The following is a 26,311-nucleotide window of genomic DNA, read 5'->3' on the forward strand; positions in this document are numbered from 1 at the left end:
CAAGTTTGCCATTAAACATGCCATGTTCCCTCTTGTCATTGTCTCGTCGTTGTCACGTTGCTCTTCTGCAATGATCCTGGCTTTCCAGAAAGCTCTAATTGTATCTCTTATCTGTAATTGTATGCTCTAATTGCTTTGCAAGCATGTCTCTTTGTCCATGCCATTTTAGAAGGTCCTAATGCTGTTTTCATTGCACAAACAATAGTATTTATTTATCAATGGCAGAGGTACGTACGTTACGTGTTATGTACAGTCCTCTGGTTTAATGCTTCGATCTACATAAACCGTAATGTCCTCTGATTGGTTCATCGGGTCTACATATTATGACTTGCGTATATATCAGCTCAGTGGCCTAGTGGTAGAGTGTCCGCCCTGAGATTGGAAGGTTGTGGGTTCAAACCCCGACCGGGTCATACCAAAGACTATGCCTCCCTGCTTGGCACTCATCATTAAGGGTTGGAATTGGGGAGTTGGATCACCAAATGATTCCCGAGCACGGCACCGCTGCTGCTCCCCTCTCCCCCAGGGGATGGATCAAAATTACATGGGAATGGGTAAAATGCAGAGGACAAATTTCACCACAATGTGTGACAATGATCATTGGGAGTTTAACTTAATATTACAGCTCTGTGCGGCGGAAGCCACACAAAACAACTTTACAGATTTGCACAAAAGCTAATATTTGTTTATCAATGGCGGCGGAGGTACATACTCTACGCGTTACGTACAGTCCTCTGTTTTTTTTGCCCCGGTCTGCATAAAACGTAATGTCCTCTGAGTGGTTCATCAGGTCTACATATTACGTCTGTATATTACAGAAGCCACACAAAACTTTACAGATTTTGGAATTCAGTCCACACACAAGGCGCACCTTATTAAAAGGCGCACCTTCGTTTTTGGAGAAAATTAAAGGCTTTTAAGTGAGCTTTATGGTGCGGAAAATACCGTAATTTGTTTTTGGTTTAGCTCTAACAAATTTTCTCAAGAAAAATGTTCAGAAGAACAGAAATATCTTGTCTGTGTCACTCATAAGTGACTGAGGTTTGGTTGTTTGATACAATTTTTTTTTGGTTTAGATCGAACAAATTTACAAAAAAAAGTTCAGAAGAACAGAAATATCTTGTTTGTGTCACTCATAAGTGGCTGAGGTTTTGTTGTTCCATACAATTTTTTTAATTGAGTTGATATGAGTTTCATGCCGTACCCCTTTATTTGAAAGTCCTTGAGCCTATTGAGTCTATTCTCATGTGAATGAGCAACCTCACTCTATTGCAGGGCCAATCCCTAGAATAACTTTGCATTATCATTACAACAAGGGGTAGAGTTGTTGAGTGGCTGGTTTTTTTTTTTTTTGTTGCACGTGACCACCCATAAAGACAGCGTGAACAAAACTTTTGCACATCGATTTTGCACTTTTTCCATACAGTGTAGTTCTTCTGTTGTCTGAATGTTTCAGATCTTTGCCCGGCCTAGCAGCCAAGTTTTGGGAGGAGAAACTCTGTGCAGGGGCGGCATTGTGTATTATTAGGTGTCAAATACAGACTCATTTCCAGAATTGGCATCTCACAAAAGATTATATAATTCACACTTGAGGGGGTAGGTAGGCACTCCAGAAACCAAACTATTGTATTGTATCGTCCCCTAGGATAATGTTATGCAAATTGGGCGTGAATCTGTCTCAATATAAGGCCTGAAAATGCATATATATAAGCAGCCCTTTCATAGATAAATATACCATGATACATAGAATTGACTATTTTAATTAAACATTTTGTCTTGATGTTTCAAACAGTGGCTTCAGAATGTCATCGCGCTCCAGTGCAGCATCATGCGACACTTGTCCACCAAGCAGAATACTTCATGCAAGCCACCATCCGCACAGTTGGATTCCGAAGATAAAGATGTGTGTAAATCTTGTACAGTGCCAGAGGACGTGAGAAGAAAACCTTCTTTACAGAGGACTTCTTCTCCTGGCCCGTACTCTAAACCTTGCAGTACATCTGATGACCCAGATAGGTCCTCTCCAACACGGGACACATTATCACAGCAAGTTGGTTCTAAATGCAACATGCCACCCTGCCAGAGCTATAGTAAACATAATGGACCTCTACCAGAGGAGTGTCACCCTTCCATAGCAAATGGACCATTAGACTATAACAGTGAATCCCAGTATTGCGTACAGGAAGTCCCACAGCACAGACTAAAGCTCTGCACAGACACCTTTGAATCAGCTGCCTGTGACCTGGTGAACCACATAGGAACCGAAACACTGAAAAAGGAGCCTGAGAGCTCTACAGAAGCTTGCAGTCCAAAACATCACCCTGTATCCACAATTATGTGCTCTCTAAGCAACACACAGAATCATAGGCCCCAGGCAGAGCTCCAGATTGAGTGTAAGAGCAACAACATTAAACCCTCTGACGCCATTACCAGCCAAGAGCAACGTCCAAACAACGCTGAATCGCTATCATCAAATCCAGGTAAACACTATGACAAGGTTTTCACACTTCTTTTTGTCATGTGCCATGTTGTTGTATGGTCTTCCTGACAGGGCTGTTAGTTATGACTGTAAAAGCAAATGCATGTATAATAGATCTGCTCATAAATTTATATACCCAGACAGAATTTAAGGAATATTTAACAAATTTGTAGTAAATATGACTGAGCTTTTTAAGACATTAGTGGTCAACTGATCTTACGAGATAATTGTGACTACACTTTGAATTATTAGAGGAACTGAAATCACTTGATGGCGCTGATCAAAACATTAGCCTTAAATGTTTGGCCTGATAATAGACACATTGACACACATAGGTAAAAATGGCTATAGGTTTGCACACCTGTAGATTGAGTGTAATTCGTTTCTGCTACTCTGATTACAAATTGTGCCAAGGGATGTTAACTTATTATCCAAACTGTACAATAATTTCACCATAATACATATACAGAGCTAAATTCAGGACTAGATTTTTACACAGGTCGCCCTAATGTGCCCTTTTTTTCTTGGCAGGTAAAGTTAGTTGCATCAAAATTTTCAAACGCATCCCATTCAAAAATCTGCCAACCAATAGAAGTGTATTTCTTGAAAAAATTGAGATTGCCTATTTTTGTCTATTTTTCTCTGTCAGGTAAATATACAGTGAGACTGCACCTATTTTTGTCTATTTTTCTCTGTCAGGTAAATATACAGTGAGACTGCACCTATTTTTGTCTATTTTTCTCTGTCAGGTAAATATACAGTGAGACTGCACCTAGGGTTTTTTTAATATTTACTTAGCAGTGATATTTCAACAATGCACACAGACACAGAATACACACAATATCAAATAAAGGCAGGACCCTAAAAATTACACAGTTTTCCGCAAGAGATGCGTTCAGAACCACCCGCAAAAAAGAAAATGGACACTCTAAAAACATAAACCATGCTCCACTCGTTTTAATCTGCGTAATATTTTACACTTAAAAATCATTTATATTTACACCACTAAGTAAATGTAATTAATGAACTAAGTACCGTAATCTTTGGACTATAAGTCGCTCCGGAGTATCTCACCAGCCATAAAATGCACAATAAAGTGAAAAAAAAAAAACATATATAAGTCGCACCGGAGTATAAGTCGCACTTCTGGGGCAAATTTATTTATTTATTTAATTTAGTTATTCAAGTAAGTATTACATAAATAACACATTTATCAAATCATCTGTGTCACTCCAATTCATTAAATCCATCGATCATGCTTTATGTAAACAATGCCGCGTATGCGCCGGATATGCTAACGTCGGACCCGTTGTAAGTTGCATTTCTAATTTTTCCACAGACCCATATAACAATATATAAAGTCTATTTCAAATAACTATCATATTAAAACAATATTATCAAACCATCTGTGTCACTCCAAATCATTAAATCCATCGATCAAATTCCTCGTTCTTTATGTCAACAACTATAACTATATTGTAGCGTTAACAAAGTACCAGGAAAGTCGTGGGTTTGGTAAACGGCTCTTTATTTCACAAAACAAGAGTTCAACGAGCCAACAACTACTGAACTTCCAGCCACGGAGGTGGAAGAGAGCTCCATAAATAGGACCGGGCGTGCGTAAAAGCCATGTCCGAGCCCCATCCTCTGTCCCCGGACAGCCACCCGGCCGAGCCCCGGCCCCCGACTTCCATCCACAGTGGTAAAAGAGAGCTCCCGTCGAGAAGGACTGGGCGTGCGTAAAATCCATAATAGTTTTTCAAACCTTCTGTGTCACTCCAAATTATTAAATCCTTCAAACTCTTCGTCCTCCGTGTCACTTACAAACAAAGCCGCTAATGATGCCGGTAGTACGTGGGGCCCTTCGTCATCCCGTCATCGAATCCTTTGTCTTTTATGGAAACAACCGCCGCCCAGCACGGGTGACGTCACTTGCAGTTCAAATGACAGTAATCCCTTGCGCGGTTTCACTACATCGCTAATTTTTGAATTTTGAAAATTTGTGAAAAAAATTCACATACAAGTCGCTCTTCAGTTAAACTCGCCCCCCCCCCCCCCACACACACACACCCAAACTAAGAAAAAAAACGTGACTTGTAGTCCAAAAATTACGGTATTTAGAATTGTGTTTTTTTTTTTTTTTAATTAAGATTAATGACTTGCGAAAAATGGCGGGGGTGACATCTGGCCTGTGTGGTGGTCACCTCAGCAACTGGTCAATCAGTGCAGAGGGTCCCAGTTTATTGTTTTACGAGGTCGTGGAAATAAAACCTAGTGGAGCATCTAAACAAGGATGTTTCCACACCATTTGAAAAGTCTCAACAACTGAATGGTTAAACTTTTCAGGGTCAAGGAAAGGTAAAAGGTTCAACCAAAGTTCATCATTCTAGTCTACATCCCAACATAATCATCCGATCAAGATAGTTTATAAACCCTAACATACTTCAGGGTCTGAAATTGTTGTATTGAGAACAAACTGTACCCTTTTATTAATCAGGATGCATACACCTCTTTGCTTAAAGTTATAAGATGGAGAAAAGGAATAAGTAAATTCATTTGTTTTTAAACCATCTTTTTTTGCCCGTGAAAAATTTGTCTTTTGTAATAGTCAAACATCAGCCTGTAGTTTATTGATATAGTTCAGAACCTTCATTTTCTGTCCCACAAACATTCCAGGTTACCAATTTGAGCTGGATAATATGTAACTTTTAGGGCTTCTTGTTGTTGTTTCTGTGGCAGTGTTTGTGTTTATGGGTGTTTGTGTTGAGTGTGTGCAACAATACAGTACAATAAAAGACATGACAATGGACAAAGATGAACACAACAGGAACAAAGACAGCGAGACAGGCAACAGTAATATCGTGAAGCAAACAACTTACTTAACTGCATTGTATGTACAGTGTTGTGAAAGAGGTGCTGAAAGACGTGTGTAAAGCTAGGATATCAGTAAGCCAAGGGGTAATGTCTTTGTCTCTAAATAATTTCCCATCAATATATAATTTGTCCATTGTGATTACTGTATTTTCTGGACTATAAGTCACAGTTTTCTTCATAGTTTGGCAAGTGGTATGACATACTCAGAAGTGACTTATGTGTGAAATTCTTAACACATTATATCATTTTACATGTTATTTTCACATTAAACCGCATGATGGCGCTCTAAGCCTGTGGAATAATTGGAACCACAACTGATTATGAGTCTGACGTAAGCACCGGAAAAGAGGAAGCACTGCCTGCATCTTCTACTTCCGAGGTTAGCGGAGTTGTGTATAAGTGACACTGAGGATGAAGATTTCGTTGGATTTAATGATTTGGAGTGATGCGGATGATTATTTAAACTTGTTAGCATGTTATTTCGATGGGTTCGATCGAACCCTATGAGTTCAGTGAGTCGGTCTCAGGGGTTCGGCAGAGCCTCCACTGCAAAGGTCCGGACACACCTGATTTGTGATTTGCAAGTGTGTGTTTGAACAAGGTGATGATCATGCACGGCTCATTTTGTGCACCAGTATCAACATCCATGTCTTGAATTTGAATTTTTTATTTTTTTTTTGCGAAAGAGGGGTTCGGTGAATGCGCATATTAAACTGGTGGGGTTCGGTACCTCCAACAAGGTTAAGAAACACTGTGCTATAGTTATTTGAATAACTCTTAATTTGTTACATCAGGCATGTTCTCAGCTCCTTGTTTGTGTTTTTCTAACGTTAGCATACTGTACCTTCAGCCTGTTGTTGCCTATTCCAATTTTATTTTAAATTGCCTTTCAACATGTCTGTTCTTGATGTTGGATTTTATCAAATATATTTCCCCCAAAAAATGCGACTTGTGCTCCAATGCGACTTGTATATGTCTTGTTCTTCTTTATTATGTATTTTATGGCTGGTGCAACTTATACTCCGGAGCGATTTGTACTCCGGAAAACGGTCCTGCTTTCTTACCTTGGGTCATCATTTGCTTTCGAATTGGGAAAAGCTGTCTGCATCTTTGGTTGATTTCTTGTGGAAATTGGTCGTTGAGTGGGTTCTTTGCAGTTGTTTGGCTTGTTGTCGAATTTTGCTGTGATGGGTCTGGGTCGGATGGGTTTTACAGGTTTATGTCCTAAACGATGCACACGGCGAAAGCTAACATTGTCCACAGTTTCTCCTGTGAGTTTAAGCAGGTTGACCATGAAATTCTTAACCAGGTTTTCGGACTCCTTGGTCAATGACTCCAGAATACCAGAAAATATCACATTGTGATGATGATGATGATAATCCTTTTACCACCCACAAGATCACAATTGGTTGGACTGTTTTGGCGTGTAATGTTAGGATTGGTCTCCTTACGGATTAACAGGGTCAGAACGAGAACGTTCCTAACCTGACCTCACGATGATGATGATAGAACTTTATCTCACAGCAGGGAAATTTACTTGTTACAGCAGGATACAAGAGCGCAAGAATAGAGACATGTGCCAAATGTAATTTTTTTTTGTAAAAATGGATAAATAACAGATGAAGACAAGCGCCACTAGTAGCGGTAGAGACGAAACACATGATCAGGTGCCGCACATGTTGTAGAGTCAGACAGCAGTGGGAATGAAGGACCTGCGGAATCTCTCCTTCCTACACCGTGGGTGTAATAGTCTGCTGCTGAAGGAGCTGCTCAGGGACCGCACAATGTCATGGAGGGGGCGAGAGGTGTTGTCCCTGATGGATTTCAGTTTAATTAACGTCCTCCTCTCACCCACAACCTCTATGGAGTCCAGGGGATAGCCCAGGACAGAGCTCGCTCTCCTGACCATCTTATTTAGTCTCCCCCATCCCGATCAGTACTGCCCCCACTCCAGCAGACCACAGCGTAGAGGATGGCTGAGACCACCACAGAGTCATAGAATGTCCTGAGGAGAGCCCCGCACACACCGAAGGACCTCAGTCTCCTCAGCAGGTGGAGGCGACTCTGGCCTTTCTTGTACAGGGCGTGAGTGTAATCAGTTCAGTCCAGTTTGTTGTTAAGGTGAACACCCAGGAATTTGTAGTTCTCCACTACCTCAATGTCCGATCCCTGGATGATTATCGGAGTGAAGTGGGGTGCTGTCCTCCCGAAGCTTACAATCATCTCCTTCGTCTTGCTGGTGTTCAGCTGAAGCTGGTTGAGCTCACACCAGCTGAAAAAGTCCTTGATGACCGTCCTGTATTCCAGGTCATTCCCCTCAGAAACATATCCAACAATGGCCATGTAGTGGGAGAACGTCTGGATGTGGCAGTGTGTGGTGTCGTGAGCGAAGTCCAAAGTGTACAGGGTGAAAAGGAAAGGAGAAAGCACCGTACCCTGGGAGACACCTGTGCTGCAGCGCACCACATCAGACTCACAGCAATGTAATCTCACGTACTGTGGCCTGTTGGTGAGGAAGTCTGTAGTCCATGCAGCCAGGCGTTGGTCCACTCCCGCGTTCTCCATCTTCACCCTGAGTAATGACGGCTGCACGGTGTTAAAAGCGCAGGAGAAATTGAAGAACATGATCCTCCCAGTGCTCTCAATGTCCTCCAGGTGAAACAGTGATCTGGTGCAGTAAATAAATCACTGCATCGTCCACCCCAACACCCGGCCGGTAAGCAAACTGCAGGGGGTCCAGCTGCACTCCCACCAGTGAACGCAGGTGACCCAGGATGATCCTCTCCATAGTCTTCATCAGGTGGGAAGTCAAACAATAGGTCTGAAGTTGTTAGGCTCCTTGGGGCGCACCACATTCGGTACGGGGACCACAGGGCTGGAACTTTGTTCAGGGTCAGGTCGAACAGGTATATGACCACACCACTCACCTGATCCACACAGTCCATGAGCAGTCTCGGACAGATGCCGTCTGGGTCCGGGGCCTTCCCTGCCTTGATCTTTCCGAGGTGACTCCTCACCTGAAGAACAGGCCGGGAAAGGTGAAGGGGCGGGGGAGAGGCAATCGAATCTGTTGAAGAACAGATTGAGTTCACCTGCCCAGTCCTTGTCCCCACCAGTTGGTTTCTGATCAACCCCTTTACCATGGCCTGAGATCACACTAAGCTGCGAACCGCTCCAGTGAGAGCTGGAGATCACGGACTGAAGAAGCCAACAGCACCACGTCATCTGCAAAAAGCAGTGACGCGATGCTGAGGTCCCCAAACCGGACCCCCTCAACGCCTCGGCTGCGCCTACAAATTTCGTCCATAAAAATTATGAACAGAATCGGTGACAAAGGGCAGCCTTGGCGGAGTCCAACCCTCACTGGAAACGAATCCGACTTACTGCCAGAAATGCGGACCAAACTGTGGCATCGGTGATACAGGGGGACCGAACAGCCCTTATCAGCTGGCTCGGCACCCCGTACTCCCAAAGCACCCTCCACAGAACCTCCCGAGGGACACGGTCGAACGCTTTCTCCAAGTCCACAAAACACATGTGGACTGGTTGGGCGAACTCCCATGCACCCTCGAGGCTTCTTTTGAACTGGGAGATCCAAGTTGCGAAGTCTGGAGAAGAAAGGGATCTTGACTTTAAAAAAAAACAAAAAAAAACCATTATTTAATTATTTAGACAGAAAAGCACCAGTTTGATGAAAACTCAAGATATAGGCATATATACAAATATCCCAGTGTAAAACCAGTCGGAATTAGCCAGAGCTAAATTTCATCCGTTGTCCTCAGGGCAGGGCAGACAGACAGATAGACAAACTAGCACATTACATTAACTCAGCCTGACAGGGCAGACAGACAGACATACTAGTACATTACAGGGAGATAAAAATAAAAACATAGCATAAAAGGTTATATCCGCACTGTGGAAAAATCTATTCTAACCGTCCCAGCAGACTATTTACTAAAGGTGATTACAAGTTTGTGAGCTTTTTAGCCACTGCTTCAGTTGCCTTCTAAAAGCGTCAAAAGAGGGGATCTCTCTCATTGAGGCAGGGAGTAGATTCCAGTATTGACAGCCATATATGGAGAGTACGCTCTTACCAAAAGTAGTTCTTCTATATTCAATTTCACATTGAATGTTGACCTGGTACTGGGTTCACAGTCTTTTTTATGGATGAATTCCATAAGAGGAGGAGCCAGACCATTAAACCTTTCTACTCGCGGCCCAAATTGGGTTAAAAAATTTGAAAGAGGGGCCGGGCAAGGAGCATTTGAACACGCAATGTAATTGATTAAACCTGGGGATTGAAATGTGTAAAAAACAGACACAATTGAAGGTGCGCATTTAAGGAAATCAACATTTACTGGAAAAAGATCAATGGAATCACTTTCAACATTCAGAATATATTACCCAACGTTAAAAAGAGGTCTTTAAATTGAGAGCAATGTGCAGCGTGTTAATTAAACTACTGTACCGCAGCTGTGCGTAAATGCGCAATGGGAACAGTGTTGTTTTTCTCTCTGAGGTGTTGGTCACTTAACTGAGATCTGTAATGGGCTTTGTTAATGTTCATTATGATGAAAGTCTGAGCCAAACAATGCCAGCATCTTCCGTGCCGTCCTCCGGAGGTTTGGAAATGTGTCTTCTTTAAGTGAAGCGTAAAAGTCATTCAATTTAAGAGATCTGAACGTCTCTTTTGAGACGGAGTCAGACTGAAGATCGATCAGCTCCAATTGTAGCTCATGCGGTGCTGTTTCGGGGTCTTGTCACGGGACAGGTCACCAGCTGAAGTGACTTCAATTTTTTCAAAATCAGTGAACCAACGGTAGAATTCTCTGTACATGTCATCCAGTGATTTTCAGTATTTCTTCACATTTGGGACGGCCTTCTGCATGGCCAGTGTGGGAAAATGAGCAAAAGATTTGTTTGACAATTGCCTGGAGAACAAAATCAGCTTGGATTTGAAGGCTCTCGCATTTGTGTACATGTCATGCACAAACTGATCTTTCCCCTACACCTTAACATTCAGCTCATTCATGTGTGACAATATATCCACAGCAAACGCAAAGTCACAAAGCCAGTCCTCATCACTCAGCTCAGGGAATTTGGTGGATTTCCCTATTAGCTCCAAAAACGAACCAATCTCCTCTTTGAGCTCCCATACTCGTTGGCACACTTTCCCCAAACCTAACCAGCGGACACGAGAGTGGTAAAGTAAGTCCTGGTGATCCGCATCGGTTCCCTCTAGGAATGCAATGAACTGACGGTGATTAAGTCCCCTTGCTCGTATGAAGTTAACAAGTTTTATAACTGGATCCACAACATGATTAAGCTGCAATACAGACTTACACAGAGATTCTTGTTAATTTGATGGGTATTTTTCCGTGAAGAAAAATAACATCCTGGTCAGCGTTTTCTTCTTTCACTTTATCCTGGATTCTCTTCAGCAGTCCGACGTTTTTTCCGGTTAAATTTGATGATCCATCCGTAGTGACACAGGCAAGTTTATTCCAAGGCAGCTTCATTCTCTCGATGACAGCAGACACCTGTTCATATAAATCCGCTCCTCGCGTTTTCCCTTTCAGCTATTCCATGCTCAAAAGCTCCTCCGTTATTTCAAAACTGTCATTAATATCTCGGATAAAAATTAGGAGCTGGGCAGTGTCTTTCATGTCGTTGCTTTCATCCAATACTAGTGAATATAAATGAAAGGACTCCACCTTTTTATTTAATTCTCTGACGATACCTTCGTCAATCAGTTCCACACGGCGAGTCACTGTCCTGCGTGATAAGCTGATTTTTTTCAAACTTGCCTTTGCTTTCCGTACACAGAAGATCTGCTGTCTCTACCATGCATTCTTTCAAAAACTCGCTTTCGGACAAAGGCTTGCTAGCCTTTGCTAACTTGAATGCCAGCAAAAAACTTGCCTTGGTACTTGACTCTTGAATCGCAATTTGTCGGTGAAAATAATTCTGCAGAGTCTGTAAATTAGCTGCCAACCTCTGAGCAGTAGCCGCCCGTTCTTGTGTTGATTGCTTGCTCGCGTAGTTAGCATGCTTTGAGGCAAAGTAATGGCTAAGATTGTACTCTTTCAAAACTGCAACCGTTTCTTGGCATATCAGACATACAGCCGTTCATTGGACATGAGTAAAAAAATATATATTTAGTTGTCCACTCCTTTTGAAAAACCCAGCACTCAGCGTCCACTTTTCTTCTTTGGTCTGCTCATTATTACTGGAGGGGGGAAATGGCAGCTGTAATGTTACACTCCAACACTGTCATTGTAACGAGTGCACCGTCTAACGGGGAAACGATGGATTGCAGGTGAAAGGGAAATGAATGAGGTTTTTACTATAATTTGGAAAAAGTTCGGCGGGCCAGATGAAAAAGCCCAACAGGCCGTATCCGACCCGCGGGCCATAGTTTGCCCATTTCTGATTTAAGCACTTTACTTTTTTGATGTGTTTCTTGGAGGTTAGATTGGAGTCCAAGATCACACCGAGATACTTGAAGTGTGAAACACATTGTAATTCTACTCCCTTTGAGAAAACACCAGGCCTCTCAATGGTCGTTGGTCTTTTGCTGAACAACATGAACACTGTTTTCTTTACATTGAGCATGAGGCAGGCATTCTCTAGCAAGACATGTACCCTATCAAGTCGACTAGTTAGATTGAATATATATATATATATATATATATATATATATATATATATATATATATATATATATATATATATATATATATATAGCAAATAACTATCATACAACAACAATATTATCAAACCATCTGTGTCACTCCAAATCATTAAATCCATCGATCAAAATCCTCATCCTTTATGTCAACAACAAGCACGCGCCGCACGGATCTAGCATATAACTATATTGTAGCATTGACAAGGAAAGATGTGGGTTTGGTAAACGGCTCTTGATTTAACAAAACAAGAGTTCAACGAGCCAACAACTACTGAACTGTCACGATAAAAACATATACAAGTTGCTACACAAAATAAAATATATCAAATAACTAACATAAATACGTTTTTCAAACCTTGTGTCACTCCAAATCATTAAATCCTTCAAACGTGGGGCCCTTCGGCATCTTCGTCATCCCATGATCGAATCCTTTTTCCTTTATGTAAACAACCGCCGTGCGGTGCCGGTGACGTCACTTGCAGTTTAAATGAGAGTAATCCCTTGCTACATCGCGGTACGTTTATCGCAGTTTCACTACATCGCGGATTTTTGAATTTTGAAAATTTGTGAAAAAAAATCACACAAGTCGCTCCTGAGCATAAGTCGCGCCCCCATCCAAACTATGAAAAATAACGCGACTTATAGTCCGAAAATTACGATATATGAAACCATTTAAGTGCATATTTTATTATTAGAGCATAAAATAATTGCTTCAAACATGTAAATAATACATTAATAGTATAAATAACATACAGAAAATTTTGTATAAATATTGAAGATATAAATAATATGTAACATGTTAACAAGAAGTACTGGGAAGGCTAACGAGTTAGCGGAAAGATGCTAATTTGCGATCATGCTAACACTCGAAAACCGACCTCAAAAGGAATGTAAACCAACATTTGGAGCAATACTACATTGTCCTAAAGGTTAGACATATGTGATCGTTCATTTCTCTTGTTAGGAGACCCACTTACATCGTCAATGACTGCTGTACCACTTAACATTTATGTACACGAACGTGAAACAGGAAGTGGTATCGCCTGAAAACGCATTTCAAAATAAAGCACCCTACCTCAAATCAAAGCACGACTGAATAACATGGAGAATTCTTAACACATACTGTAAATATGTTTTTAGAAAAGCTTTTATTATTGTAACGTTTTTTATAACAAGGTACAAGTGTATATACTGTAAATATGTTTTTAGAACGCTTTTGTTATAAAAAAAAAAAAATCTTAAAAAATTCAAGAAACACTTTGAAAACGCATTAGATTTCAATGGTGAAAAAAAAGTTAGATATCTATACTGATATGGACAGTTTAATGTCTCAGGAACAAAAAGATGCCACATCTTTTGATGGAAATAAAAGTTTTCAGCCTACAGAGGGCTCAGTATCTAGACACCCCAAAAATCAATGTGAAAAAATTGTGGCAGGCTCGTCCATTTTGCCTAAATTCAATTCCTGCAATTCAAAACTCTTTTCGATATCTTGTGTAGCCCCCACATGCTTGTATGCATGCTTGACAACGTCGTGGCATGCTCCTAATGAGACGACGGATGGTGTCTTGTGGGATGTCCTCCCAGATCTGTCTAAGGGCATCAGTGAGCTCCTGCAAAGTCTAACGGCCAACCTGGCGGCGTCTGATGGATCGAAACATTGTCCCAAAGGTGTTCTATCGGGTTTAGATCAGGTGATCGTGAGGGCCATTCAATTGTGTCAATTCCTTTATCCTCCAGATACTGTCTTCATACTCTTGCCACATGAGGCCGGGAATGTCGTGGATCAGGAGGAACCCAGGACCTACTGCACCAGCGTAGGGTCTGACCATGGGTGCAAGGATTTCATCCCGATACCTAATGGCAGTCAGACTGCCGTTCTCTAGCCTGTAGAGGTCTGTTTGTCCCTCCATGGAAATGCCTCCCCAGACTATCACTGACCCACCACCGAACCGGTCATGCTGAAAGATGTTGCAGGCAGCATAGCGCTCTCCTTGGCTTCTCCAAACACTTTCACGTCTATCACAGGTGTTCAGGGTAAACCTGCTTTCATCTGTGAAAAGCACAGGGCGCCAGTGGCGGACTTGCCAATTCTGGTGTTCTATGGCAAATGCCAATCGAGCTCCATGGTGCTGAGTAGTGAGCATAGGGCACCCTCGTGAAGTCTGTTTCTGACTGTTTGGGCAAAAACATTCACACCAGTACCCTGCTGAAGGCCATTCTGTAGGGCTTGGACAGTGCTCAACCTGTTCCTCCTTGCACAAAGCAGCGGATATTGGTCCTGCTGATGGGATGAGGACCATCTACGGCCCTGTGCAGCTCTCCTAGAGTAACTGCCTGTCTCCTGGAATCTCCTCCATGCTCTGGAGATTGTACTGGGAGACACATCAAATCTTCTTGCAGCAGCACGCATGGATGTGTCATCCTGGAGGAGTTGGACAACCTGCACAACTTCAGGAGGGTTAAGAACATGCCTCATGCTTCCAGTCGCGATGACTCTTGCTAAAGCCAACACTTGTGGAAAAACACAAGATCAAGAGGGAGGAGCTTGAAATGGCCTCCATCTGCAAAACCAGTCCTGTTTTGGGGACCATCTCGTTGTTGCCCCTCTAGTGTACCTGTTGTTAATTCCATCAACACCAATGCAGCTGAAAGTGATTAACAACCCCCTCTGCCACGTGCCTGACCAAAACCTTAATTAATTAACCGTAAACTGTAATTGAATTCATGCCATACCCTGATAAAAAAAAAAAAACTGTTCCTTTAATCTTTTTTGAGCAGTGCATGATTTTAGAACTCTTATAATTATAACATTTTTTTATAAAAAAAGGTACAGGTGTACGCACTGCAATTGTGTGGGCACTCCCTGCCTTCTCCTGGCGTGTGGGCAACTTTCGTGCCATAATTCCCCAAATTAGAAGTTTTATTTTGAATTCAATTTGAACAAACTTGAACAGACTTGAACAATGGATTATCAAACAAAGAACAGCCGGGAATAGTGTCTCTACATTCTCCATTCGACTGAGGGCAATGACTATATCACAAGTGATGAAGATCGAACACTTTCAAGGAGGACCATCTTGGTGCTTGCGTTTTATGAAAAGGCGCCATCTCTCCACCCGAGCAAGGACTACTGTGGCGGAGCATTTTTCGACAGATAAAAAGAAAAGCGCCCAATAATTTGTAAAGTTTTTCAAATTCTCACACTGGTGATTTTTTTTCTCTAAAAAAATATTTAGCCACGAAAAGCACATTTTTACTCTTGTTGTTGTTATTTTATAGAACTAAAGCACAGTTCATATTGGGCATCACCAAATCAAAAAGCATTTGCATAGATGTCCCTAAAATGCTTCTTTTCACAAATGGCTTGTTTTCTGCTGTTTGTTATGGTCTAAAATTGGTGCTTTAAGCAAAACCAACCTATGTACAAAGAAAATGGAATATGGTAGAGTTATTGTTTTTTTTAAGTGAAAGACAAACATCGAATCTTTAAATAGCTATTCTGTCATTACATAGTCATACACCAATATTTTGTGACACTTGGAAGGTCAGTCAGAATGCTGTAAATTACCGTAATTTTCAGACTATAAGTCGCGGTTTTTGTCATAGTTTGGGTGGGGCGGGCGACATACTCAGGAGCGACTTATATGTGATTTTTTTTTTTAAAAATTCAAAAATCCGCGATGTAGTGAAACAGCGATAAACGAACCGCGATGTAGCAAGGGATTACTCTCATTTGAACGGCAAGTGATGTCACCCGTGCCACGCGGCGGTTGTTTACATAAAAGACAAAGGATTCGATCACGGGATGACGAAGATGAGGAAGGGCTACTACCGGCATCATTAGCGGCTTTGTTTGTAAATGACACGGAGGACGAAGAGTTTGAAGGATTTAATGATTTGGAGTGACACAGAAGGTTTGAAAAATTATTATGGCTTTTACGCACGCCCGGTCCTTCTCGACGGGAGCTCTCTTTCACCTCCGTGGATGGAAGTCGGGGGCCGGCGCTCGGCCGGGTGGCTGTCCAGGGACGGTGGATGGGTCTCGGACATGGCTTTTACGCACGCCCGGTCATACTTGAACTCTTGTTTTGTTAAATAAAGAGCCGTTTACCAAACCCACGTCTTTCCTGGTACTTTAACGCTCCAATATAGTTATATACTAGATCTGTGCGGTGTTGACATAAAGGAGAAGAATTTGATCAATGGATTTAATGATTTGGAGTGAAACAGATGGTTTGATAATATTGTTTTAGTATGATAGTTATTTGAAATATACTTTATATATCGTTATATGGGTCTGTGGAATAATTAGAAATACAACTTACAATGGGTCCGACGTTAGCATATGCGGCGAATACGCGGCATTGTTTACATAAAGCACGATCGATGGATTTAATGAATTGGAGTGACACATGGTTTGATAAACGTGTTATTTATGTAATGCTTACTTGAATAATTACTGTTACGTCTGGCCTGTTCTCAGCTCCTCGTTTGTGTATATGTCACGTTAGCATACCGTATTGTTTAGCCCAGGGGTGGGCAAACTTTTTGACTCGAGGGCCACAATGAGTTCTAAAATTTGACAGAGGGGCCGAGTCAAGAACAGATGGATGGAGTGTTACATAAATTACATACAGGATTTGACCTATTAATGATTAATTTAATTACATTTCAGTTGAATAAACACAGCAGGAAAACTCACCATCAGTTTCAGTGGGAACAGTGTTGTTGATCTCCCTGTTTTGTCAGTGCATCAAAGTCTGGAGTAAGTTTTGTTGTCGCGATTCTCAGGATAGATCCGAGGTGTTGGTCAGTTATCCTGGATCTGTGACTGGATTTGTTCATGTTCATAACACTGAATGTCTGCTCACATACATAGGTCGAGCCAAACAAGGCCAGTATCTTCTGTGCCGTCCTCCGTAGGTTTGGAAAGGTGGCTTCGTTCAGTGAAGCATAAAAGTCATTAAGTTTAAGAGTGTTGAACTTTTCCTTCAAGGTGGCGTCAGATTGAAGATCGATCAGTTCCAATTGCACCTCATGTGGTACTGTTTCAGGGTCTTGTGAGAAGGGACATGACACGAGTTGAAATGACTCTTCAACGTTTTCAAAATCAGAGAACCGGCGACTGAATTCTCTGTGCAGGTCATCCTGTGATTTGCTGTATTTCTTTGCATATCGCGTCGGCTCTTTCTGAGTGTCAAGTGTGGCGATACGAGTGAAGGATGCGTTCGCAACTTGTCTGGAGAATAAAAAGAGCTTAGATTTAAACGCAGTAACATGTTTGTACATGTCGTGCACAAACTGATCTTTCCTCTGCAGTTTCACATTCAGTTCATTCAAGTGTGAAAATACGTCCACAGCAAACGCAAAATCACAAAGCCAGTTCTGGTCTCGTAGCTCAGGAAATTCGTCAGATTTCTCATTGAACTCTAAAAATGCGCCGATCTCTTCTTTCAGGTCCCAAATGCGTTGAAACACTTTGTCCAAACTTAACCGCCGGACACGAGAGTGGTAAAGTAAGTCCTGATGATCCGCATCAATTTCCTCCAGGAACGTGATGAACTGACGATGCTGGAGTCCCCTTGCGCGTATAAAGTTCACAAGTTTTACGACTGGATTCACAACATGGTTAAGCTGCAATACAGACTTGCAAAGTGATTCCTGATGAATGATACAGTGAAGAAAAAAAACATTTTGTTCAGGATTTTCCTCTTAATTTATCCTGGATTCGTTTCAGCAGCCCAACGTTTTTTCCTGTTAAATTTGGTGATCTATCCGTCGTGACATTGGCAAGTTTTCTCCAAGGTAGTTTATGTTTCTCGATGGCAGCAGACACCTTGTCATACAAATCCTCTCCCCGCGTTGTTCCCTTCAAAGATTCCATGGTCAAAAACTCCTCCGTTATCTCAAAGCTGTCATTTATTCCTCGGATAAAAATTAGGAGCTGCGCTGTGTCTTTGAAATCATTACTTTCATCAAGTGCAAGTGAATATAACTGAAAGAACTCTGCCTTTTTGTTTAGCTGGCTAGCTATATGTTCATCAATTAGTTCCAAACGGCAAGTCACAGTCCGACGTGACAAACTGATTTTTTCAAACTTGCCTTGACTTTCCGGACACAGAACACCTGCAGTCTCCACCATGCAGTCTTTCAAAAACTCACCTTCGGAGAAAGGCTTGCTAGCTGCTGCTAATTTGAATGCCAGCAAAAAGCTTGCCTTGGTAGTTGACTCCTGGAGCGCAGTTTGTCGGTGAAAAAAATTTAACTGGGACAGTAAATTGGCTGCCATCCTCTCAGCCGTAGCTGCCCGTTCTTGGGCCGTCAGCTTGCTGGCATAATTGGCATGCTTCGTAGCAAAGTGACGGCTAATATTGTACTCCTTAAAAACCGCGACACTTTCTTGGCATATCAAGCATACAGCCTTTGATCGGACTGCTTTGAAAAAATATTTTGTTGTCCATTCTGTTTTAAACACTCTGCACTCACTGTCGAGTTTTCTTTTCTTTGATAAACTCATGTTTGTTTTTAGAAGGGAGAAAGCTCTACCGCGGAAACCGAGGAGAGTGCTTCTTCTGGGAAAAGCTAAACCGGGAAGAAGAGGGGGCAAATGTTCAAGCGCGCCATCTATTGGGAAAATGTGGGCATTACAGGGGAAAGTAAATGAACAAGGTTCGCCAGTATATTTTGATATAACTGGGAGATGTTTGGCGGGCCGGATTAAAAAGACCAATGGGCCGTATATGGCCCGTGGGCCGTAGTATGCCCATGTCTGCTTTAGCCCGTTGTTGCTGGTTCATGTCTGTTTTTGGTGTTGGATTTTGACAAATAAATTTGCCCCAAAAGTGCTATTTATACTCCGGTGCGACTTATATTTGTTTTTTTTTTTTCACTTTATTGTGTTTTTTATGGCTGGTGCGATTTATACTCCGGAGCAACTTATAGTCCGAAAATTACGGTAGCTGGCACTCAAGATGTTCTCTATTAAATGTCATCTTGCATTGAAAGAACTGAACAATTTATAAAATGTGTTTATGTGGTCTTGGTGCCATCTTTGTATTCTGTCCTGGTGGTTTCTGCAGATGCGAAGGCTAGCTTGGCACTGACGGACTCAAATTCAGTCTCTTCCATCACTAATCTCTGCATGCAAGATTGTATGGATGATAATGGCGGTAGGTACAATAATTTTAGTTGTGGGATCATACAAAACTAATCTACAAAAATCGCAATTTTTTGGTTTTCTTATTCATATCTTTTAGGGATTGAGCTGGGCATGCTTGATACAGAGATGATTAAGTTATTGGCATGGCAGAGGGTCCAGCAGCTTTTCCCTAGTAAAGCCCACAGCACTCAACCTTCAGATGCCAGCGACACTCCCAAACCCCCACCATCACTCCCTGACTGTAAGATTTAAAAATTGCAATAAAATTGAATTTTATACAATTATTGCCAAGTTTCAATCTTGAGGTTTTTGTCTTTTTTTGTTTCTTCAGATCAGAAAAAGTTGCAGGCCCGGGCTGTCTTCTACCCACTAACAGGAAAAGGAAAGGCTGTTAGCATGTGCTATCGAACGTTATACATAGGATCTGGTAAGAGATGACAACTTTATCAAAATGTATCTTGTTTTGTACTAATCTTGGGAAAATTGTTCCCTCTCAGCTGTGCACTTGCACACTGCACAAACCCTCTCAGCACACAGCAAATTACTACAGTGCATAAAAAAATAAAAATCTCTCCCGTGTTGGCATTTTGCCTTTTCAGATTCATTTAATACATCCATCCATCCCATCCATTTTCTGAACTGCTTATCCCCACTGGGGTCGCGGGCATGCTGAAGCATAAAGACAAAAAGACAGAAAATGGTAAAAGTTTGGGAGCATTTCAGGCGGAAATGTATACCATCTTGTGTAATGATTGTTACATGGACCATGGTCTCTGACCTATGCTAGTTTAAAGTGTACCTGTGGCGATCCCACATTGAGGTCTTGGTGGAGAAAGGGAGCAATATTGTAGAGTTTGAGAAATATTTTGTTCCCATTTTTACGTCTGGTCTTGTATTTGCCAAAATAATCCCCCTGGTTGATGCAGAGCCAGGATTTTTTTTACTGGGGTGGCAAAGGCGGGGGGGGGGTTGACGCGTAACTGTACAATATTCAATATATCAGGGATGAGAATTTTCTGCAAGTCCACGGATTTCCGTGTTTTTTTCCGTCGAAAGTATCATTTTCTTGAATCGTGTAAATCCGTTCAGATTTTTTTTTTATGTATGGGGGGGGGGGGGGGGCTGGCCGGCCAGCAGGCCGGGCAACATTAGCCTCGGCAACTCGCGAGCATTCGCTCGCCTGCCGCGACGGCATCTTTTGGCACATCTCAAGGCAAAATTAGTTAAACTGTGAGTGCGGAAATCGGCTTGCCTCTGTAAACCTAACTCACTGGCACCATTGATGCGACAATATCTGCCTTATTTTCAGCAGCATTTTGGTGCTACTTTCGTCACATCATTTCCACTTGTTAACTTATGCGGAGAATTAAGTGTTTTTACACCGCCACTATGTGAATTTCCGATTGGGTTTTCATCACTTGTAGGTGAGTTATTTAGTTATATATATATATATATCTCGGGCAGGGGTGGGCAATTATTTTTTCCATGGGGCCACATGAGAAACTGAAAATATTGTGGAGGGCCGGCCAAAAGTCTGAACTCAATTCTTCATATTATTAATTGCATTTCTTTATAAAAAGCAGTAAATAACATTATTTTTGACAAGCTGGTAAGAGTATATATCATAATTAAGTAATGAAAAAGTGAGTTTTCCTTGCAAAAAATGTCATTTATTCAATCAAATTTTCCCAAAACAATGGTAAACAAAATGTGAAAGTTTTTTACTATCTGTGACATTTATCCAATAAACTTAGATGCAGGGAATCAGGTAATCAATATCTCTGAAGAAAAGCATGTAATTAAATAATTAAATCACTAAAACAACATAATAAAAACACACTAAACATGCAAATAAAAATAACCACACTACAATTAAAATCATGCACAACTCAACCATAAAAACATGCTTTAAAACTTCTACCTTCTTACATTTTTAAATTCTTTTTTCTTGTTCAGTGAGAGAAATCTAGTCTCTGCTGTGCTTTAACGAGTGCATCGAAGTGAGGTTGCATGTCTGAGGTGGAGATGCGAAGCACAGCTGACAGATGATCGCCAGTGAGATGTAATGCCGACTCAAATTGTAGTCTTTAAACACGGCGATCTGCTCCCCGCAAACTAAACACACGGCTTTACCTCCGACTTCAGTAAATAAATACTTAGGAGTCCAGTTTTTGTTGAAAACCCTGCATTCGGCATCTACCTTTTTTTAGCAGCGGGCATTTCTGAGGGCTTAAGTCTTGTGACTTGCTAGCGACAATGATCCAATCATGCGCACGTCTCGCACGCCTTGATGTACGTATTGCGTCATCATGTACGTGAATAAAAAACAACTTCAAAATAAAAGCAACGCAGCTTCAGTCCATGCATCAGGTAAAATAAGAAAATATGTTTATTTTGTAATTTCCAATGAACCTTACACGGGCCAGTCAAAGTCAACCAAAGGGCCGTATGTGGCCCGCGGGCCGTACAATGCCCAGGTCTGATCTAGGGCCTACTCAGCAAACGCTTTCGCCAGCATGGCGAAGGTTTTCGAGATAAAAAAACAAGGATCGTGCCAGGGGAATAGACAAGTCGAACGGGATCAAGAACTGCTTCAGATGGGCATGGCTCGAGAGCAGTGTTAGAGATGTTCCGACTCTAACTTATTGTGCAAGAACCACACGGGAGACAGTATGCCCTTTGAACACTTGCAAGTGGAGAACTTGTTCGTTACTGTAGATACAGCAATGTCCGAACAAATTCTGCAAGTGGAGAATTTGTTCGTTGCTGTAGACACAGCAATGTCCGAACAAAGTCTGCCGTTGCATTCATGCAAGACAGTATTTATTGAGAGAAGAAGGGTGGGGGTGACAATTTACATGTGTGGTGGCCAAGGTGGGGGTGAAACACCTGGCCTCTGATCACATCATAGCGGGGGATTGTTTTACGATGTTGAGTAGACAGAACAACTTTGATTGCGTCTTCTACAATTGGTCAATCAGTGCAAAAGATCTTAGCACTTTGTTCTACTCCTTTGTTAAGACAGGACAAGCTTAGGTTAATTATTACTGATTACATTCCAACATAATATGATCAACCTAATCTATTCAACCCTAACATATCCCTCCTGTTTATCATATGATGTTGTCAAGAAAAACAATTTAAAAAAAACAAAACAAAACAAAAAAAAAAAAACACAGAAACAGCGTATCATTGCACCCATCACTTGCGAAGCATTTTCGATGGCCAAATCATTAAGTGTCTGTAAGACATGTACGGCTAAACAGCATCATTGCAATCTACGTAGATCAATTTTAGTGTGTGAGTGAAAAACCTGCGGCAAGATGTTATAATGCAGGAAAAGTCTCACACGGTCCCTCTGCCTTAGGCGACCAGAATGTTACCAATAACAACAGTCAAGACAAAAATTGCTCGTGATTGTTCAGCCGTCGGGGGCTTGGCACGCCCACTGTTGGAGGGTGAGCACAATTCTCACCCCCTCTGCAGCACTGCTTCGTCGGGGGAGAACCTGGAAGTGTCTGCCGTGTGGTTGTCGTCTTCAGTGGCCAGGGTAGACTACCTGGCCACCAAGGGGGAAGAGGATTATTCTGCCTCTATTTGAATTGGGGGCGGGGACGCTGTCGATGGTGGATCTGCTTCCTTGCTGGAACCGTCGTGTTGCAGTCATCAAGTCCAGAACCATCCCCAGACAGGATCATGAGAGTCAAAGGTCACAACAGTCCTGCGTCGACGTGCAGAAGAGTTGCGTGCTGTCGTCAGCTGATGATGTTGTATCCTGTAGGTGTGGTCTGTCACCCACACTGGTGCACACACTTGTCCAGTTGGCGGGCAGCATCGGACAACCACTTGAAATGGCTCTCTCATCCTGACACTTAGCAGTGACATCCAAAGCTCCCATCCAGTGTCCTCCTGGAGAGCAGTCGTCGTTGATGCATTTGTGGGTCTTGTTTCCTTGGATGTAACATGTATAGTTCACTTCAGCTGGTCTCTCTGTGTAGGCCACTTGCGGCAACGTTCGTCCTTTAACAGTTGCGTTGACATTAATCCAAAAGAGTTTGATCACAGGTTCTTTTCTGTGAGTCCAATAAAATCCATGTGCATGATTTGGAATGGGTAAGATGGTTTTGGAAATGAGCCTCTCTTAGGTCTCATGTTTCCTTGTGGATTATGTTTTACACAAACAGGACATGCTTTACAAAAAAAAATTAAGTAAGCATCTGAACCAAAGGTAGTGAATTGACCTTTTTTTTTTTTTTTTTTTTAAGTAAGCATCTAAACCAAAGGTAGTGAATTGACCATGAATTGACCTCATCCCTCCTGTCGACACATGGCAAGGCCCATGTGTCGCAATTGCTGCTGCCTTAAAAAGTGTTTAGAAGCGTGTGTGGGTCAAGCACATTAGGTGCAGATTCGCCAATCAATTTTATTGGTCCTTTTGGACCGGAAAAACAGGAGTCTTGCAAGGCCTCAATGCAGGATTAAATTTACCCTTCAACAAAATTACTAGCCTGTGTATTACCGTTGGTTTTTGCTAGTCCTGTTTTGTTTTTGTTTTTTTTAATTTATACTACCATTCACACTCTCAATCACACAACTTTCATGCAAACAGCTCGGAAAAACAGACCAAAAAAAAAGAATCTATGCCCTTCCTCAATTAAGAAAAAGAAGCTCTGTTTTTTTTCTTAGCCTGTTCCTTCCCCTGGGGCGAGAACCCCAGCTGTTTCTTAGCTCGGACAAACCAAAGCCGTATCTCATAGCTCGGATAAACCAAACCGTAAACTTCATAGCTCGGACAAACCAAAGCCGTATCTCATAGCTCGGACAAACCAAAGCCGTATCTCATAGCTCGGACAAACCAAAGCCGTATCTCATAGCTCGGACAAACCAAAGCCGTAAACTTCATAGCTCGGACAAACCAAAGCCGTATCTCATAGCTCGGACAAACCAAAGCCGTATCTCATAGCTCGGACAAACCAAAGCCGTATCTCATAGCTCGGACAAACCAAAGCCGTATCTTTTTTTTTTTTTTTTCAACCCCTTTCACAACAACACAATCACACAATTTTTAGGGCTTTAACTTACTTGTCCCCTGGTTCGTTGCACTGCCGGATTCCGTCAATCCACTGTTGTTCGACGAAGGCAGACCTTAGATGCTGGCCCAGCGAAGAATTTACTTGCCAGGTCTTTTCTTTACCAGGTCCTCCTAATGGACGCTGGCTTGTCGACAATGCAGCACGTCGTCCTCCGTCGATCAGCAGTGGGTATGTTGGATCCGGGTCACGGCACCAAAATGTTAGAGATGTTCCGACTCTAACTTATTGTGCAAGAACCACACGGGAGACAGTATGCCCTTTGAACACTTGCAAGTGGAGAACTTGTTCGTTACTGTAGATACAGCAATGTCCGAACAAATTCTGCAAGTGGAGAATTTGTTCGTTGCTGTAGACACAGCAATGTCCGAACAAAGTCTGCCGTTGCATTCATGCAAGACAGTATTTATTGAGAGAAGAAGGGTGGGGGTGACAATTTACATGTGTGGTGGCCAAGGTGGGGGTGAAACACCTGGCCTCTGATCACATCATAGCGGGGGATTGTTTTACGATGTTGAGTAGACAGAACAACTTTGATTGCGTCTTCTACAATTGGTCAATCAGTGCAAAAGATCTTAGCACTTTGTTCTACTCCTTTGTTAAGACAGGACAAGCTTAGGTTAATTATTACTGATTACATTCCAACATAATATGATCAACCTAATCTATTCAACCCTAACAAGCAGCATCATCGTACAACTCGGAACATATCCGTAAAGTAGATGTCCTGGCGAAGGTTTTGTGTATTCTCTGTCAAGATATGATCAGCTATGAAGGTCGCGGCGCTATTGCTTTTACAAGCATATGGGTTGAGAAAGTAACTAGATGTTATGTGTACGCTAATGTTACGCGATTGTCATGATATAGTTAAAGAATTAATCTTGAATGATATATATATATATATATATATATATATATATATATATATATATATATATATATATATATATATATATATATATATATATATATTCACACACACACAGTGGAGCCTCAGTTTTCGAACGTCCCAGTTCTCGAAACAATTCGGTATTGGAACAAAATTTGAGATTTTTTTGCTTTGGATGTCAGGCGAAATTCAGTTATCAAACCTTGCGAGATGAGCCGAGAGGACCCGCATGCCAACTGACTCCGTTTGTTATGACATTCTCGTTACTCTGAGGATTGCATCAACTCAGTTGCGCGGCGCAGTGCTACGGTTGGGCGGTCGGCAGTGTGCTGCAGTTGCGCGATCGGACAAAAATGGGCAACTGAAAAAATGCGTAAAAAAGGCGGGGTTATTTTTTGCTTGCAACAGATTAAATTATTTTCCATTATTTGTAATGGAAAACATGATTTGGAATTCAAACGATTCACTTCTCGAACAGCTTTCTGGAACGGATTGTGGTCGAAAACCGAAGCTCCGCTGTATACAAATGTATATACACACACACACACACACACACCGTATTGGCCCGAATAAAAGACGATGTTTTATCCATTGAAATAAGACTGAAAAAGTGGGGGTCGTCTTACATTCGGGGTCTAGACCCATTCACTTGTGCGCAGCGGTAAGTTAAAGGTTGCTGGTATCAACTGAGTATGTTGCTGTGATTACCGTAATTTTGGGACGATAAGATGCACTCGACTTTAAGTCGCACCAGCTAAAGTGGCCTAGTGGTAGAGTGTCCGCCCTGAGACTGGAAGGTTGTGGGTTCAAACCCCGGCCGGGTCATACCAAAGACTATAAAAATGGGACCCATTGCCTCCCTGCTTGGCACTCAGCATTAAGGGTTGTAATTGGGGGGTTAGATCACCAAAATGATTCCCGGGCGCGGCTCCGCTGCTGCTCACTGCTCCCCTCTCCCCCAGGGGATGATCAAAATCACGTGGATGGGTTAAATGCAGAGGACAAATTTCACCACACCCAGATGTGTGTGAGACGATGATCATTGCGACTTTAACTTTGACTTTGGGACTTTAACTCTGTGCAGTGGAAGCCACACAAAACAACTTTGTCTTTGTCAATGCCGTTT

General features: G+C 42.0%; 1 protein-coding gene across 3 annotated transcripts in view; it reads left to right on the forward strand.

The window, feature by feature from the left end:
- phf12b (PHD finger protein 12b) overlaps positions 1-26,311 on the forward strand; it is a 49,018-nt gene that overhangs the window by 17,563 nt on the left and 5,144 nt on the right. For all 3 annotated transcript variants that reach the window (XM_085917032.1, XM_085917033.1, XM_085917031.1), the window contains 4 exons: positions 1,793-2,480; positions 19,127-19,216; positions 19,304-19,447; positions 19,538-19,633. In XM_085917032.1, coding sequence (XP_085773158.1) covers positions 1,793-2,480; positions 19,127-19,216; positions 19,304-19,447; positions 19,538-19,633 — 1,018 coding nt within the window. The remainder of the gene's footprint in view (positions 1-1,792; positions 2,481-19,126; positions 19,217-19,303; positions 19,448-19,537; positions 19,634-26,311) is intronic.

The sequence above is a fragment of the Syngnathus leptorhynchus genome, chromosome 7, assembly GCF_054491065.1.
Source record: "Syngnathus leptorhynchus isolate UIUO chromosome 7, UIUO_Slep, whole genome shotgun sequence".
Lineage (NCBI taxonomy): Eukaryota > Metazoa > Chordata > Actinopteri > Syngnathiformes > Syngnathidae > Syngnathus > Syngnathus leptorhynchus.